This window comes from Mizuhopecten yessoensis, unplaced genomic scaffold (assembly GCF_002113885.1).
Source record: "Mizuhopecten yessoensis strain PY_sf001 unplaced genomic scaffold, ASM211388v2 scaffold2379, whole genome shotgun sequence".
NCBI lineage: Eukaryota > Metazoa > Mollusca > Bivalvia > Pectinida > Pectinidae > Mizuhopecten > Mizuhopecten yessoensis.
Genome location: NW_018404517.1, coordinates 131,143 through 150,301, shown reverse-complemented (window position 1 = coordinate 150,301; position 19,159 = coordinate 131,143). Strand labels below are relative to the sequence as shown.

At 34.7% G+C, this 19,159-nt stretch overlaps 1 protein-coding gene across 1 annotated transcript in view; it reads right to left on the bottom strand.

Annotated features, from left to right (window-relative positions):
* Nucleotides 1-19,159, bottom strand: part of LOC110445811 (cardioacceleratory peptide receptor-like) — a 92,544-nt gene that overhangs the window by 14,960 nt on the left and 58,425 nt on the right. The window contains exons 2-4 of the mRNA XM_021490607.1: nt 2,714-2,852; nt 1,046-1,149; nt 144-237 (exon numbers count right to left, since the gene is read on the bottom strand). Coding sequence (XP_021346282.1) covers nt 144-237; nt 1,046-1,149; nt 2,714-2,852 — 337 coding nt within the window. The remainder of the gene's footprint in view (nt 1-143; nt 238-1,045; nt 1,150-2,713; nt 2,853-19,159) is intronic.

Genomic DNA, 19,159 nt, shown 5'->3' with positions numbered 1-19,159 from the left:
AAATGTCTTACTTTCGGGTTGAGATTTCTAAGTCTGCATCAAACAGGAGTTTTATATTTTATTAACTCTGGGTGGGTTTCATTTAATTGAAAGCTCTCGAACACAAAATTAAACAATTAAACAGTTTCTTTCTTAATAATTACCTCGTCTGGAGAAATTCATCGGTCTTGCTATAGCATCGAACCTGTCGATACTGAGTGAGACAAGAACATACGTTGAGGCGTACAGAACGAGAATCTGTTAAAAAATGCAAAATCATTATATGATCATGTTTAACATGACAAACTTGTGACACACTTATAAACAACGAGTATCTTAATAGTTTGATGCTTTACATTCCATAATTAATTTAACAAACTGGATTTAGTTTCTTTTAATCCGATATCTTTTAAGGCTTCTAAAGCTTCAAACTTGTAACACAAGCGTCGAAACTTTCAGTTCTCTAGTGCTTTGAAATATAATATATTGTTTCTTCTTGATTTAATGCAATTTAAATGCTAATACTAAAAAACATTCCGATAGTATTTCATGAAATCGGTCAAGAGGGGCCGTTTATAATGCGCCCGATAAACGTATCAGAAAACGCGAGCTATTACCCTTAATCTCAAATTCCGATTAATGTCATAGGAATAGCTAGTAAGGAAAGGCATGTTTTTGAAGTATAGTAATCTGATAAGAAAACCTTATTCAAGAATGAAATAATCGTTAATAATTATGCAAACTCATTCATTTAAACTAGAAAGCGACTGTTTAACATTTTTTTCTGGAAATTTGTATCAGTAATTACACTATGGGTATCAGAAAACGCGAGCTATTACCCTTAATCACAAATTTCGATTAATGTCATAGGAATAGTTAGTAAAAAAATACGTGTTTTTGTAGTATAGTAATCTGATAAGAACACCTCATTCAAGAATGAAATAATCGTTAATAATTATGCAAAATCGTTCATTTAAACTAGAAAGCGACTGTTCAAACTTTTTTTCTGGAAATTTGTATCAGTAATTATATTATGAGTATCGTATTATATTTGTGGATACATTACCTTCAGGAAATTCAATATTTTACACAATGCATTTCCAGCCAGCCACTCAATGAAGATTTTCTCGGCTATATCAATGGACACCAGGAATATTCCCACTGAGAGGTCTTTAAATGAAGAAAAATTAACATCAAACAATCAAATATTTTGGTTTCAACCCGTATTAAATTCATTCGTTTTAAGGACGTTCATTATCAATTTACTGATAAATTGTTTAATGTCGCTTTTGGTTGATTTAATGATTTCTTGAGACACTGCAATACTGAAATATGATCAAAGTGATGTAGCTTCTGTTACTATCAATAGCTAGAGTGTGGATCTCTGCAATTTATCGCTTCATTGTGATAGTCATCACAAAAACTACAGCGAAAGGTGCATTTTTAATTAGACATATCGTTCTGTTTAAAAGGCTTTTAAAGCTGAATTCCTGATACTTTATTAGTGTTACATGGGGAGTTGTTTACCGATTTTTTTTTATACTAACCGAGGGATTATTCGTGAATGATATTGCCTCTGAGGGGTAAACAAATATAATATCACACCAATAGGGGAACTGTCGCATAAATGGTTATTTCAAAATGTAGTTCGCAAGAATAAACATCAAACAACGTTAACAGCAAAGTTATTTTTAGAATGACGTTAATATAAAGTTATATTGTCAATGTCACTGGATGTTTTCCTAATGTTACATAATACATTTTTTTTTAAACGAAGTACGTCAATGATCAAATGATATTTATATCTTAGAATATTGAAAACAAATTTTGTGTATAATTTTGAACTTGCAATTTCAGAATCAAGATTAATTAGTTAGTTTTACCAAAAAGAGGCCATTGAGCTATAGCATCAGTATGGTCCAAAACCAGGGTGTTTTGTTATTTGGAACAGTACATAAAAGCAATACCAGACAAAATTAAGTATTTTTACAACCATATGTACATTTTTCACAACATGATACTGTTCCATTCAGCATATTACATGACAAATCAAGCTTTAACATTTGAGGAATTTATAGTCACAATGGCACAACAGATATAACTATAACAGACATGTTTTAATTATTAATTGCAAAATTTGTTGTATACATTAAGTGATTATTACAGACAAACTTTTATTAATACTTAACCAATATTGTCACCCAGTCACGCGTATTTTTTATTGGACGAGAGACACAAATCAACTACGTTAATGTTAAAAATTCCGAAGGTTTGCAAAAACGTCATTTATGTAGGGTCTTGCATACAAAATTAACTTCAGCATGGACATACAATAATTTATATTGTGCGGATTACATGAACAATAGTTGATGAGTATGTTTAACCATACTGTAAGTTATTCTATTGTTAGGGTTAGGGTAAGGGCAAGGGCCAGTTAATATTGATAACGATTGTTGGATGCGATGGAAATGTGTAGGGGGTCTTCATTTAGGAGGAAAACGGTGTCGCTGGAGAAAAAACAACGTGGTCTAGCAGATGACCAGTTACTGGTGAGTTTTATCGTGGAACGAATTATAACATGAGTAATACACGTGTTTAAGAAATCGCATGACCGTATTAATATATTTTTCTTGCGCTTTTATAATTGACAAACAGGAGATTCATTCACAAATACAGCATGTTTGATTGTTTTTAACTCCTCATAGCTTTTTGGATACTGTTCTTTAAAATGTACCTGATATGGCAAGATGCATGATAAAGAAATTCATCCTGGTTTTCCTCCCGTTATCAGACAGCATGATGGCCGCCAGAACGCACGCGTTCCCAATGACTATTGTCAGCAACATGATTGACAGAAAAGTGATTTGGGGAACCTGAAATGAAAAGAAAACAATAATATTTTTAATTAAATTATAAAATGGGCAGATACCAGAATGTTTCATAACAGACGAATGAAAATCTGATAAGACGATGCATGATCGATAGACAGTATCACACATTTGTGCACGTCATATATACCAAAGTGCATTGTGCGTGTGGATATACAAGGACTTTAGCCTGAGTGGCATATATCCTTTGACATAATAAACACATCATTTCCTTACTTTAAATTGAATCGAACAACAGTTGAAGACAAAACGACGTCCCAAACGAAATAATAGCGTTAGGCTACCGTAGCGTTAAATGGCGCTTAAGTCCGCGGTACCGATTTTCTCTCAATTCTGTATTATCAAGGTATGTAATGCAGATATTGTATTACATGGCCTGAAAACTACTGTATCAGTGCAGATAAGAGCAACATTACCCTTTAAACAGGCGTCGAAATCAGGTACTATACAACGCTAAATGTTTCTCGACACACTTTTATCGAACGTCTTTATTCGGCGTTAAGGTATTTGTTTTCAGCCTCTAGTCGCAATAGACATAAATCAAGTACCTACTACTGATTGCAATTCGCAACCGTTCGAGGTGATATGAGTGTTGTTTAAAATATCTGGATATTAACAGACAAACACAGCGTTACTGGACCATATCGAATATGAATTGTATCTGATGTTCATGCCCATTACATCGATATGTCCAAATTAATGAAATATAGCGGCGAGTAAAAGCAGTATCCAAGTGTGCTTGATTGGGAAACAAACATACACCTAGTCAATAGTAACAAGCGTTTGCGATAACATATGTGCCACAAACACCAGTGAATGAAGGTATCAAAATCTTCTGACCAGCTGAAGAGTATATGTAACAGGGATTGTTCCACTTTCCAGGTAGAATAACTTACCTATTTAATACGACGGATGACATTAGATTTATTATAATTATATTAATGTAATCACATGCACTCAAGCTTGTCTTAAGGTATAAAAGTACCACTTTAGTCGCAGGAGATTTTCTGTCTTAAAATTTTACAATGTTCCTCTTTTCATTTTGATGATGAGAATTTCAAATTTTAAGATGAAATCAATATGCTTGCCTTCTATTTTATTTTCCATTTTGTGACACCTGGTGCCTCTATTGACTTAAATGCCTTTAACCTTTTTTCTTAGCCCATGAGAAGTTTATTCATGCATCTAATAACATACAAACCTTACTTATTCCTGATATGTGTGATAGCGAATCATCAAGGTAATTCCTACATCATGTTAAATTTATTGATTTAGAAGAAAGCAAAAAGGATAATGTAAAAGATTTACCGCTAGAAAATGAATAAAAAATAGGCAAAACGTTGCAAATATTCCAATTTCTGACTTTATTGCAATTGGACTTACATGTATATTACGGACAAATATTACTAAAAATAAAAATACAAAAAAGTAAGAATAATTTATTAAAACTCGCATCCTGCCTGGCCACAGCTTATTCTTTTGAAATTTAACTAGTTTATGTGAAATTGACTAAGTACTAAAGATAAAATCTCAAAGTATCAAAACACGGCATGATTTGCATCAACAAAATTTGATTAACTAGACAAAAAGTAACAATAGGGGAATATCCGTGGCAAATGACATTGTGATAAATCAGAGACTGTCAATCGTCGGGCAGTAAACCATAACAGAAAAAAGTAAAAACGCGTCTGATTGTCGAGAGAAAAAACTTTAAGGTTTTGTTATTGTATTATTTAGTCCATTTTAAAAAGAAAATATGTTAATTTAGACCCTTGTTTTGCAAGGACTGTATTATAAATTGTACAAAATCATTCTTAAAAAAAATGTTCGTTGGCCGTCGAAAATGATATTAGATTATCACTTTTACTTGGTAAGCACACTCCTTTGTTATCATAAAAGTCACTAGTTGTAAATTGTATATTATTATCGGTTATGTGTATGTACTTTACACAAAAAATGACAACAAAGACGATACTATTTATAATATCTTCAGAGAACTGTTACATCATAGGTAAGCCAGGGTATATTGACGTCGTTGGGAACATGAACAATACATTTAATGCAAAGTCTTTTCCGACATATTAGAAAGTATAATACTTAAAGATAAACTGCTAATAGGCTAAACCATTGTCATTACGATCAGCATACGATATTTTCTAATATATGGGTGTTTGACGGTATTCGGAATCAGCGATTGTGTTTATTATGTCAAATATAGAGTTTTCCTGTCTTTATAGCGTATAAACGTTCGATTTATCTTTCAAAAAATATCTCAATATATTAAGCGCTCTGTGTTTAGGGAAACTGCTATGCAGTTGTTTTATTGCGTATGTTTGACAGAATAGATAAATTTCACATAAAACATTAAAATGTATATATGCAAATAACAGAAGATAAGATTTCTGGAACTTCAACCAGGAAATAAATGGATGCAAATTACTGACGTTAAATAATCGCAAAGTGTAAATTGAGGAATTGGCAGATTTTTCGGGATTCCAACATCGTTCAGTTTAGAAATTGAGAATAAGGACTCGTTAGGGAGCCCTTGGTAATCTGATACCTGAAGTATAGCACAGTAAATGATCATTACACGATCTTCATTATATTAGTATGGCACTCCCTAGATTCATCGATTCGAAATGTAAACACTTTAATGCTTCGCTGATGCATCATTTAAAGGATTAGTTCGAAACTCACGTCGAAATGGTTACCGAACGTCTTCATAATGACAATTTGAGAGAAAGGTCGATATTAGAAATGTTAAAAACCGCCTTAGCAATTTATCACTGGTTTAAAATGAATTATTCATTGCGAATTTAAAAATTGATATATAAAAACGACAAACTGTTTTACCGCACATAGAAAATGAGATTTCAATGTCAATGCAAAACTACAACAGGAACTTTCCATCTGACTAAAGAAAAACTATAACAAAGAAAACAACACAATTGACGTCATGTGATCTGATTCGAGTTAGCATTGCCGGATATTTATGCTGTGTGCAACACTTTGCAGAAAAGCGTAAACCAGGCATCAGTTAATTTTCAAAAGAAAAACATCTCTGTCAGAGACCTGAAATAATGATATATCATTCCTTTGGGAACGGCAAAGATAAACTGTATCAGTCCCGTTGGTGTAGTTAATTCACGTACAAATGTATGCCTTATCTCAAGGCTGACGTTGATAAACTATTGAACATTTACGAATGCGTCCCGTTGTTGTTCTGAATTTTAAGCAAATTAAGCAAAGTTAGGTTTAGCCCTTTTTATGCGGAGTACGGCATCAACTTTTTTTTTATTAGTTTGACATCTAATTGATTAGTTTTGCTTTCAAGTTACAGACACAAATTGAATGTTATAACCAGTTGCTGTTATAATTTCGTTCAGAGCAACGTGAAGGCCAGACATGAACTGAACTCCAGCCTTTATTTTCACCATGAGATGAGCAGAAACAATGAGGATTGAGTTTGGTGTTTTTACCATGAGATGAGCAGAAGCAATGGGGATTGAGTTTGGTGTTTATACCATGAGATGAGCAGAAGCAATGAGGATTGAGTTTGGTGTTTTTACCATGAGATGAGCAGAATCAATGAGGATTGAGTTGGGTGTTTTTACCATGAGATGAGCAGAAGCAATGAGGATTGAGCTCGGTGTTTTTACGTATGACTCACTCCTATGTTATTTGCGCTCTAGTTTTGTCCTTTCTTGTTTATCTTGACATATATCACGTTTGTTTTTCTGTGGTGTAATTTCGTCCTTAAAACCATGGGAAGCTGTATATTCTGTCTGCATATAATCTCATTTAAAAGTACAATGCGTGTTACTGCTCATGTCATATATGGCTAGTTATTGTTTTTTAATAGCTAATCCAAACACAATATTATAATATAAAATGTAAAGCAAGAAACATCAAATCACTATATTTATTGTAGATGCAGGTCAAATAATAATCGTCAAGTCTGTTTGATTCAGAGTTATCGATAACACGTACGGACAATCACTGACTGTAGACAAGAGAGATTCTACGAATGTGTCTGTATGTTGACTTTATATAACTCAGTGTCAAACTAATTTATGTTTTCCTGTTTTCCAGAAGAAGTTAATCGTATGATCTGTCAATTCAGGTTTATATAACGTTAACCATTTTTTTTTTTTTTTTTTTTTTTTTTTTTTTTTTTTTTTTTTTTTTTTTTTTTTTTTTTTTTTTTTTTTTTTTTTTTTTTTTTTTTTTTTTTTTTTTTTTTTTTTTTTTTTTTTTTTTTTTTTTTTTTTTTTTTTTTTTTTTTTTTTTTTTTTTTTTTTTTTTTTTTTTTTTTTTTTTTTTTTTTTTTTTTTTACTTATCGGAGATTTTAATGCCAGAACTAATACTTGTTTTTCATTACATATTCATGTTGTTATTGGGATCTGTGATGGCTTGCCTACAGTTGTTAAGTGTTTTTGTGTGTGTATGTTGAGTCAAGGAAGGCATGTCGAAAGTGACTTCCCTTTTAAAACTTCATATCTCATTTTTATGTATGTATTATGTCTAAACTTGATAGAATAAAAAAAGGACTGAAAAACCCCTAATAGTGCCGTTCCTGATTTTCAAATTCCATTAGATATTTCCCTGGATATCGATCCCTGATTTTAATCGGATGGCGGCATTTTAACACAAATGTTATTCAATGATCCGGGTTTGACATTAAAATCGTCCTTTTACCAAACTATCTAGGGAAACAAACATGCGCGTGCGGCACGTATACAAGGTCAATACCAAAATGGCTGTTTTATATATGGAATGCTATTTCATAAAGATCTAATATAACATTCTTGGTTAACTGTAATTTGAAATTGGCTATCATGATGTTTTTTCTAACATTATCATTTTAATAAGGCTGTGGCGGTGATATCTATTGCTTTATAATAATTCAGCTATGGCTATTAAGATGTTATGCTTCTTACAACGTAACAATGGTTGTTTGTTTTTAACCTGATCAGATGAACGATAAATCGAAACAATTTAATTATATAATTTTGTATTTAAAAAATTTGAAATCCAACGAGAACTTAAAAAAACCCATATATGAGGAAATGTTCAGACGCACAAGAAACCCCTTCTTACAGTAATACTCATATTAACGGTGCCTCTGACTGCCTGCAGTATTGGAGTACTTATTTGACAAAATCGACATTGTTTACAGCTGGATTTGCTGACTCGACACATTTTGTCCTAATGAGGTGTTTTCATTGAATTAGAGTCGAGACATCGGTCATTGCACTCTGTGCTTGGCCAAGGAAAGAGACGTTTTCGAAAGCTCACACGATAAGTTTTCAAGTACTGTTGGTGTTCTGAACAAACTTATTACATACGAAAACCTTTAGTTCAAACATAAGTGTTGGCCGATCATTAAAAAGACAGTCTTTGAAAAAATGGTATATTCGTGTATTGCGTGTTACTACACCCAATACTTGGACCTTTGATTACAATGACTTGCATTGACCTGGAGTATTTATAGTTGTGAGTTCTAAGCTTTATGGATGATGTTTATCAAATGTATTGCATCAAATGTGATGATATAAGTTGATCGTGTGTATTAAATAATAAATAATTGAATAAAGTTGATCAAATTATACATTGTTAGTGCGAAATAATTAATGAATCAACAAATTTATGTTTATGGTAATTTGTATGTAACTTGAAAGACTATTGTAGGGCGCTTATCATTTAATAAACGAGAGAGATATATTAAACATAATTAGAACAGTATGGGAACAGACCCACTGACGTATGCCTTAAAACGTGATAACCTTTAACTAAGAGATGATACAGCATCTTGCATCGTTATTTTTTAAATTTTAAACACACAATTTCACGAATCAGAATTAGAGGCACGGTAGACTAGCGATAAGACGCTGGGCTCGTGACTGAGAGGTTGTTGGTTCGAGTCACGTCAGGGCACTGTGTTGTATCATTGAGCAGGATACTTTACTTCGCTTGTTCCAGTCTAATCGGCTATAAATGAGTACTCGATTAGGTAGTGCTAAAATTGTTGAATGATAGTTGTGAGCGCCGAAATGGCAGCACCGTCTGTATGCTCCCAAGGGGGTTGAGAAAGATATTGGCTGGTTGCAATGGCCTTATAACCACGGATAATAATTTGTGAACCGCTTGGAGACGACCTACGAACTAGATTGTGTTCAAGCGGTATATGATTACCTCGACTTATTTATTATTAGTAGTATTATCAGGTGGTTTAGAAATGAAAACAAAAATATGTTTGTACAAATTAGTCGTTTTACGCAAGAAAATGATATTACATTTCTTATATGTCCTGTTAGGCGTCTCGGCTTTGATACTTACCTGACAGAGCAAACCTACAAACAGTCGAAACTGAGAGAGGAATAACAACAGGAACGGATGAGACAAAGACAGCAGGATTCAAGAAAACACTCACAACAAGAGGATTAGATGAAACACTTAAAATAGGAACTGAGGTAACATCAAATCAATTAATACTAAAGAAACCTAAGAGAGACAAACTTAACATAAACAAGCAACCATACCACACAACAGGAACTGATTAGAAAATGTCAAATTAGGAACAGAAACCAACACAATAGGAACTGAGAAAACGTCAAATTGAGAACAGACCAGAATCCAACACAACAGGAACTGCGAAAACACGAAATTAGGAACAGACCAGAAACCAACACAACAGGAAATGAGAAAACGTCTAATTAGGAACAGACCAGAAACCAACAAAACAGGAATTGAGAAAATGTCTTATTAGGAACAGACCAGAAACTACCACAAAAGGAACTGAAAAACGGTAAATTGATAACAGACCAGAATCCAACACAACAGGAACTGAAAAAACGTAAAATTAGGAACAGACCAGAAACCAACACAACAGGAACTGAGAAAATGTCTAATTAGGAACAGAACAGAAACCACGACAACAATTATGAATAGACACAACAGTAACAAGGCAAACGTTAACTAAGGAACAGACCAGAGAAAACGTAAAATTAGGAACAGACCAGAGACCAACACAACAGGAACAAGGCAAAAGTTAACTAAAATCACAACAGGAGCTGAGAAACGTCAAATTAGGAACAGACCAGAGACCACCACAACAGGAACTGAGAAAACGCCAAATTAGGAACTGAACGTGAAACCAACACAACAAGAACTGAGAAAACGTCATATTAGGAACAGACTAGAAACCATCACAACAGAAACTGAGAAAACGTCATATTAGGAACAGACTAGAAACAATCACAACAGGAGCTGAGAAAACGTCAAATTAGGAACAAACGAGATACCAACAAAACATTAACTGAGAAAACGTCAAATTAGGAACAGGCGAGAAACCAACAAAACAGGAACAAGGCAAAAGTTAACTAAAATCACAACAGGAGCTGAGAAACGTCAAATTAGGAACAAACGAGATACCAACAAAACATTAACTGAGAAAACATCAAATTAGGAACAGAAACCAACACAACAGGAACTGAGAAAACGTCAAATTAGGAACAGACCAGAAACCAACACAACAAGAACTCAGAAAACGCCAAATTTGGAATACACCAGAAACTGACACGACGGGAACTGGGAAAACGTCAAAATAGGAATAGACCAGAAATCAACAAAACAGGACCTGTGAAAACGTCAAGCTAGTTACAGACCAGAAACCATCACAACAGCAACTGAGAAAACGTCATATTAGGAACAGAACAGAAACCACCACAACAATTATGAATAGACACAACAGTAACAAGGCAAACGTTAACTAAGGAACAGACCAGAAACCAACACAAGGGGAACAAGGCAAACGTTAACTAAGGACAGAGCAGAAACCAACACAACAGGAACAAGACAAAAGTTAACTAAGGAACAAACAAGAAACCAACACAACAGGAACAAGCAAAAGTTAACTAAGGAACAGACAAGAAACCAACACAAGGGGAACAAGGCAAACCTTAACTAAGGACAGATCAGAAACCAACACAACAGGAACAAGACAAAAGTTAACTAAGGAACAAACCAGAAACCAACACAACAGGAACAAGCAAAAGTTAACTAAGGAACAGACCAGATACCAACACAACAGGAACAAGGCAAAACTTAACTAAGGAACAGACCAGAAACCAACAAAACAGGAACAAGGCAAAAGTTAAATAAGGAACAGACCAGAAACCAACACGACAGGAACAAGGCAAACGTTAACGAAGGAACAGACCAGAAACCAACACGACAGGAACAAGGCAAACGTTAACTAAAGAACAGACCAGAAAACAACACAACAGAAACAAGGCAAAAGATAACTAAGGAACAGACCAGAAACCAACAAAACAGGAACAAGGCAAACGTTAACGAAGGAACAGACCAGAAACCAACAAAACAGGAACAAGGCAAAAGTTAAATAAGGAACAGACCAGAAACCAACAAAACAGGAACAAGGCAAACGTTAACGAAGGAACAGACCAGAAACCAACACGACAGGAACAAGGCAAACGTTAACTAAGGAAAAGACTAGAAACCAACACAACAGGAACAAGGAAAAGTTAACTAAGGAACAGACCAGATACCAACACAACAGGAACAAGGCAAAAGTTGACTAAGGAACAGACCAGAAACCAACAAAACAGGAACAAGGCAAACGTTAAATAAGGAACAGAACAGAAACCAACACAACAGGAACAAGGCAAAAGTTGACGAAGGAACAGACCAGAAACCAACACAACAGGAACAAGGCAAACGTTAACGAAGGAACAGACCAGAAACCAACACAACAGGAACAAGGCAAAAGTTAATTAAGGAAAAAACCAGAAACCAACAAAACAGGAACAAGGCAAAAGTTAACTAAGGAACAGACCAGAAACCAACACCCAGGAACAAGGCAAACGTTAACTAAGGAACAGAACAGAAACCAACACAACAGGAACAAGGCAAACGTTACCTAAGGACAGACCAGAAACCAACACAACAGGAACAAGGCAAAAGTTAACTAAGGAACAAACCAGAAACCAACACAAGGGGAACAAGGAAAAAGTTAACTAAGGAACAGACCAGAAACCAACACAACAGGAACAAGGCAAATGTTAATTAAGGAACAGACCAGAAACCAACACAACAGGTACAAGGTAAAAGTTAACTAAGGAACAGAACAGAAACCAACACAACAAGAACAAGGCAAACGTTAACTAAGGAACAGACCAGAAACCAACACAACAGGAACAAGGCAAAAGTTAACTAAGGAACAGACCAGAAACCAACACAACAGGAACAAGGCAATAGTTAAATAAGGACAGACCAGAAACCAACACAACAGGAACAAGGCAAAAGTTAACTAAGGAACAAACCAGAAACCAACACAACAGGAACAAGGCAAAAATTAACTAAGGAACAGACAACAGACCAGAAACCAACACAACAGGAAGGAGGGAAAGGTTAACTAAGGAACAGACCAGAAACCAAACACAACAGGAACAAGGGAAAGGTTAACTAAGGAATAGACCAGAAACCAAACACAACAGGAACAAGGGAAAGGTTAACTAAGGAATAGACCAGAAACCAAACACAACAGGAACAAGGGAAAGGTTAACTAAGGAACAGACCAGAAACCAACACAACAGGAACAAGCAAAAGTTAACTAAGGAACAGACCAGAAACCAACACAAGGGGAACAAGGCAAACGTTAACTAAGGACAGACCAGAAACCAACACAACAGAAACAAGGCAAAAGTTAACTAAGGAACAGACCAGAAACCAACACAACAGAAACAAGGCAAAAGTTAACTAAGGAACAGACCAGAAACCAACACAACAGAAACTGAGAAAACGTCAAATTAGGAACAGACCAGAAACCAACACAACAGGAATTGACGCCAAATGAGAAATTGTCTAAAAAGCAACACAACAGGAACTGAGAAAATTCCAAATTAGGAACAGACCAGAAACTAACACAATAGGAAATAAGAGACAAACACAAAAAAAAAAAAGATAATTTAACAAAATTATTGGCAAAAAACCCATTTAAAAGCTTCATTGTCCGAGCGTGAAAAACGAGTGAAACGATTTGCAGCCATTTTGTTAAATGGAAGGCAAGGTTATGCATCTTCTTTAGATGCTATAATGAAAATAAAAAGAGTTGAGAATCAAATCAATTTACTGTAACTATGTTTGAATTTACATAAGATATTAGTGTAATTGTAAATGATGTATCTGGCAGCGTAACCAAAAGCATTTCGTTATTTCAAATATTTTTTTGTCTATTAATTATTTTGACAATAAAATCTCTTCCTCTCTATATGAACGCTATGTTGTAATTACGAAACATCGAAACTAACTATGTGATGCTAACGAGAAAAACAACGTCATAGTGATGACGTGATGAATTTGTTGGAAAGCATTCACTAGATTCTGTACGTAGCTTTCTACAGAATACTTATGTAGTTATGTCCTTTTTTAAAATATCGTGGATTTATGTATATCATAAGGTGTGTGATCTGTCTAACAAGTTAATATGACCTTATCTGATAGCCATTGCGTGCAAAACGTCCAATTGACATCAGTAAGGATATATGGTAATGTGTCTTTTAATCAGATTAAAGGTCTAATGTGTCATCGATACGGAAGAGAATGGACGTCGCTTCTGCTGTCTAGGTGATACAGCGCGAGGAATTCCGATTACCGATTATACACGGAAAACGTAGGCGTACTCGAAAGACTTGAATTCCAGACGTGTGTTACGGAATTCGAGAATAACGAGATCTTATCTCACTCTTCAGACATCGTGTGTTCTGATGGTCTGAGGAGGCTGATTGTATGCATCAATAACTGTGAGGTTATCTACATGGACATCATTCTATATATTTTTTTTGTACTTTTTCTTTCTTTATGACAAACAAATTAAAAAAAAAACGCATTACAAGTTCTTACTTAAAGCATACAATTCATTCCTACAAGTTCCTAATATCAGTTTCCATGTTTGGCATTTGGTTTAAAAAGTATTTCATTCAATAATTTAAGTACGTTATAACTATAAAGCAGGTATAACTTATAATTTAATTAAATAGATTTAAAAAAAAAAAAAATATTTGCTTGAGATTTCACCGCCTGAAATCGGAAGCGAATACGTTGCAGAATATCTTACGCCTATGTTACGTATATACAATGTACGAAGGTAGACATATACTGTACAAAGAAAACATCAATGCTTATATTCGACATTTTAAGTAATAATTACACCAACAATCGCTTCTGTTATTAACTAATGTATCTTGTTAAATGCCTAATAGGAGCTAGTGCGCTGACTTTACGTTTAGTCCCGGAAAAGAGAAGAAGGAGAAATAAGCAGATCATATCTTATCAAAATTACATCTCTGTTACAAAGTACGTTTTTGATGAGAAAAAGGGAATCTGTCAGACAGATTGAATTGCATATTTCTCTTTGAAGTTTCGCTGTTTGTTTGTGGTTTACTTTGCTTTCTTCTTAAATAGATATACAATAGATATAAAAGGAATAAAACATATCATATTCAATTTTTGCTGTCAAAATCTAAAGATATAAAAATCAGTATGATTGTTAGTCGGAAGAACCATTCCATTGAGATTTCATGACGCATTTCAATGAATATTGCTATCGTGGCTTGACTTAATGAATCATCGCTTGGAGTAGGCGTTTCAAAGTCACCTTATATCTGCACGAATGATGTCAATTTAACATATTGCTTAAATCATGTACCATCTTTCCGTTTTCATACACGAAGAGTTGTTTTTGATAAAACGCTGATTGGGTTACACCTAATCAATATTGATAGGGTTTACGGTTACCCTTTGTTATTAACGAAAATACTCATACAGGTTGATTGCTATGAAATTGTTGTCCTGAAAGAAGCGACTCAAGGGAACATTTCTGATGAACATCCTATTGTTTTGGATTGATCTTTAAGCACTGATAAACTTTAACGCTTTTTAAAAGCATGCATCCGCCTATCTATAAATAGTTTGCTGCATGTGTTGAAAGTAGAGGTAACACGCTCTTAGCATTACTTCCTGTATTGGTACCGTTAAATTATACTAAATACTGTCCTCTACTGACGAAAACTGTAACTAGCTGTTGGAAAATATATTTTCGACTTCACTATTATTAATTAACTATTGCTGAAAAGAAACCAAACACTATGAGACATTATAAAGATAACCTACAGACAATATATTTAAAAACAGTGATCTTTGGTTAAACAATCTACAGGGGCTAGACCAGGATTCGAATACTGACCACTTCAATGTTTCATTTTATGGTTATAGCCAATTAAGCAAGCTTGTCAAACAAAATTGTCCTGGGCCAATTGTACTACAGTTATGTCCTTACGAAAGTTAATAGGAGGTTACTGTACATATACAAAAACCACAATGCAATGGGACAGGGACCCTAGAGAGCAGACATGATTAGGTTCTTGTCTCAACAGTTGGAACTGCATAAGGTCGATCTTCAGCATTACTGATGAAATTATTCTAATCATGTGGTGACCTTTAACTTATTTTTTAATTTAATTAGCATGTTCTTCTTAAATAAAATAACTTGATTTCAAAGTTTAAACAATGCGATATTGTAGTTTCACAGTGAATCACGATATACAATATACAAAGCATTATATATCATCACTGGATAACATATGTATTACTTTGAAGTTTTCGGCCTACTATCTAGCAGTCAAATACTAATCGACTGTATCAAACGTAGGTATGTGGGATTATAAGACTCTTTAATATGAATCCGAGGCGGATAGAGAATTTTCCCGAGGGGATCATAAATTGGGGTACAATCCGAGGATTTGCCGAGGGGTTTACCCCAATTATGATCCCCGACAGAGGACGAAAGAGTCTTTTTCTCTCATCTCTACCATTAAAAACAAATACCTCACCTCTCAATGCCCACAGACGGTCGCCATCTACCAGTTTGTTAAATACTTTCTCCCTGGTTCAAAAACATTAATAGCAGTAAAAATGAATTCTCCATACCCTCAAACCGCAAATTTCTGTATTCGGGGGAATAATACATGTCCACCGGAGTTGCTCCCCTTAGTTTTTCCACGTGATGTGATTAGCCCATGTAAGATAGACTCAGCAAGCATGGTCATCTTACATTGCCAGCGTTATCTTACATGACCGGATATGAGAGAAATGGATATTCTTACCCCGGATACAGGATTTTGAGACGAAATTGTTTCATGAGCTAGTGTATGGGATTTGAAATAATCCATCTTCAGACTATAAGATGAAAGCGTGATATTATTTTAGTTTTGTTTTTCAATTGCCAATGACGTCCCTGGAAGCCAAAGACCTACACGAAATACAAACAGCATTTGAAATCGATATTTCAGCTTACATGTACATATGTTAATAGAAAGGTGTGTATGGTATCATGTAATTAATATAAGTCGCATAATTTTTCTTTTTTTCTGTAGCATATCAGGAAGTGGAGTGTAGAGGTTATTTCAGTAATACCGTTTTGTCGGGCAAGAAGGCCATCTTAAGTGCACCAAGACGTTGCAAACCAATTGGCATAAAACCCCATTGTAATCGTTGCAAAACGTTCGTATAGGCTATTGACTGTCTCAAAAATAAAACTGGCAGGGTTGTGATAAAGTATAATAAAAACAAAAAAACATTTTGAACACTGGATACTATTGAAATCTCCCTAATTTCATGTAAGGAAGGACAAAATTGTCATCGGGGAATCGATTGTTTCTAAAATAATAGATAATTAATCCTTATTATGTGTTGCGTTAACTGTTTCGTATTGGTGTACTTATAAAGGCTTTCCTGGCCAAAAAAACGACGTTACTGGAACAACCTCTAGATACCACGTCCTTCTACCATTGCTATATTTAAACATCCAGTTTAATATTTCCCAAGAGTAAGAAGCATTATTAATTTTGTCAATGGGTATTTAATGAAGATCCCGGGGAAAAATTAGAAAGTTATGATTAAAAACCATCATTTTAAAAGAACATTTATTTTTGCGAAATGATTATTGTAATATTCCATTTACGAACGAGTAAGCACACGAAAACTGTATTATAGACAGATAGAGGCAATAGTCCGAACAGAGGGTATGCAGTAAATTACGAATTAAATACAAATATTAACGCAATAATTACTTCCAAATCATTCACCTCGATATTTGAAACTTTTTTTTCAACACATAGCAAACAAAAAGGACCAAAACATTCGGCTACACGGATTCTATACTAGTGAATGGTAGAATTCTGATAGCCTTCCGAATGTTGTCAACAAAGAGCCTTCCGAATAACATGAGATATGAACAATAAACGGCCTTTTTAAGTACACAGGTTTAATACACGTCACGTAAGTAAGCAGGTATATCTTTTCCAAAATACTCATGTTTTCTTCTTAAAAAACCATAAGACGGTTATGAAAACAATGAATCATATAGAACAGTTTAATATCATATACATGTACGTAGTGTCTTAAAGTTTGAAGCCGTAACGGGCATTATAACCAAGTACACACACGATTCAACCATTGCGACGTCATCAATCATACTCGTTTGCAGAGATATAACTAGCCTGTACAATGTAGTTCTGGTTGGTTATCTATCTTTTGATGCATGAAACGAGACAGTACTAATGTTTAACGATTGATGCGGATATACAGTTGTCAATTTTGAACATGAAATTGAAACACAACCTATGTGAAAGGAAATCCCACTTCGGAAGATAACACATAACTTCTGCACATGATTTGTGTTACATTATCTGTTAAGCAACGGTAACAGATATTTGGACTCCATTACATAGGCATCGAGATGTGTCAATTCTAGAATGTATTTATTTGTTTGAGGAAGGCGTTGACTCTTATCTTGTCAATGCTTTTGTTCGATATAACTTTAGAGAGGCTGTTTGTGGTTGGTGTAGCTGAACTATAGCCGTCAGTAGCATTTCCCCGAAAATATATGATCTTACGTAACACATGTAAGCCGAATTTCAAAATGAATAATAAACGATTGTGTTCTTATTAATCTATAACAATGCTGCATCGATATGACTGGTCTAAAGTTGGTTGATTTTCAAATATACAGCTTAATATCATTGATAACAAGAAAATGGAGATACAAACGGTATTCTAATTTTCAAAATTGAAGAAAGTAGTTTTGTCATACTGAAGTCCTATCAATGTTACATTACATTTACGAGTTACTTCTTATCTAATGAGAGTTTCTTTGATAGCTGATCCAATACATATCATTGTTAATTCTATACATATCTTTTATGAAAACACCTTGTTTTACATATCAACGAATTGTTCTGTGTGATTCATTATCACAGTGTATCAAATATATGCCAGACGACCAAGAGCAGATTCAGTTAATCGTATGTAATTTGTTTCTTTCTGTGCCATGAACGAGCTCCATCTTTTGTCTCAAAAGGATTATATACCATGGAAAGAGATATAAAGTCTAACGAAACACGTAGTAATAATAATAATAATAATAATAATTCGAGGTTCTTATATACTGCTTAATCACAATCTAGTTCGTCGGTCGTCTCAAAGCGGTTCACAAATTATTATCCGTGGTTATAGGGCCTTTGCAACCACCCAATATCTTTCTCAACTCCATTGGGTGCATACAGCCGGTGCTGCCATTTCGGCGCTCAAAGCTAGCATTCTACAATTCAAGCACTGCCCAACACATACTCATTTACAGCTGAGTAGACTGTAACAAGCGAAGTAAAGTATCGTTCTCAAAGATACAACACAGTGCCGTGACGAGAGTCGAACTCGCAACCCTTCGGTCACGAGCCCGGCGTCCTACCACTAGACTACCGTGCCTCAACCCTCCAATATGTGGCGAGAGTGAGTCAACACGGAACGTAAATAGGTCAACTTGTGTCTTGAGATTTCTGATTGACACGTTTTCTGGTTCAGAGTGACTAGAATAATTGCTATGTTTGATCGGCTCTAAGGGGCCTAGTGGTACGGCAACAGGAGATTTACTGATATAGCTGAACCTCCTCCACACTCCAGGAAACCGACAGCAAATCAAACAGCCGTATGAATCGGATGTAAGATGGACACACTAATCTACGAACAAGACGTTCGTTCTACCCGCATTTTCATAGCTTATATAGATTTGCTGATTTGAAATTGCCCGTTGTCACATCCTATTTGCTTTCCACCTTCTTTAACCAATTTGCTGTTTTAGAAACTTTGATGTCAAGCGTGCTTAGGAATCTAGCCTTGAGGCTACACTACCACATAACAAATATGAGTCATAGAA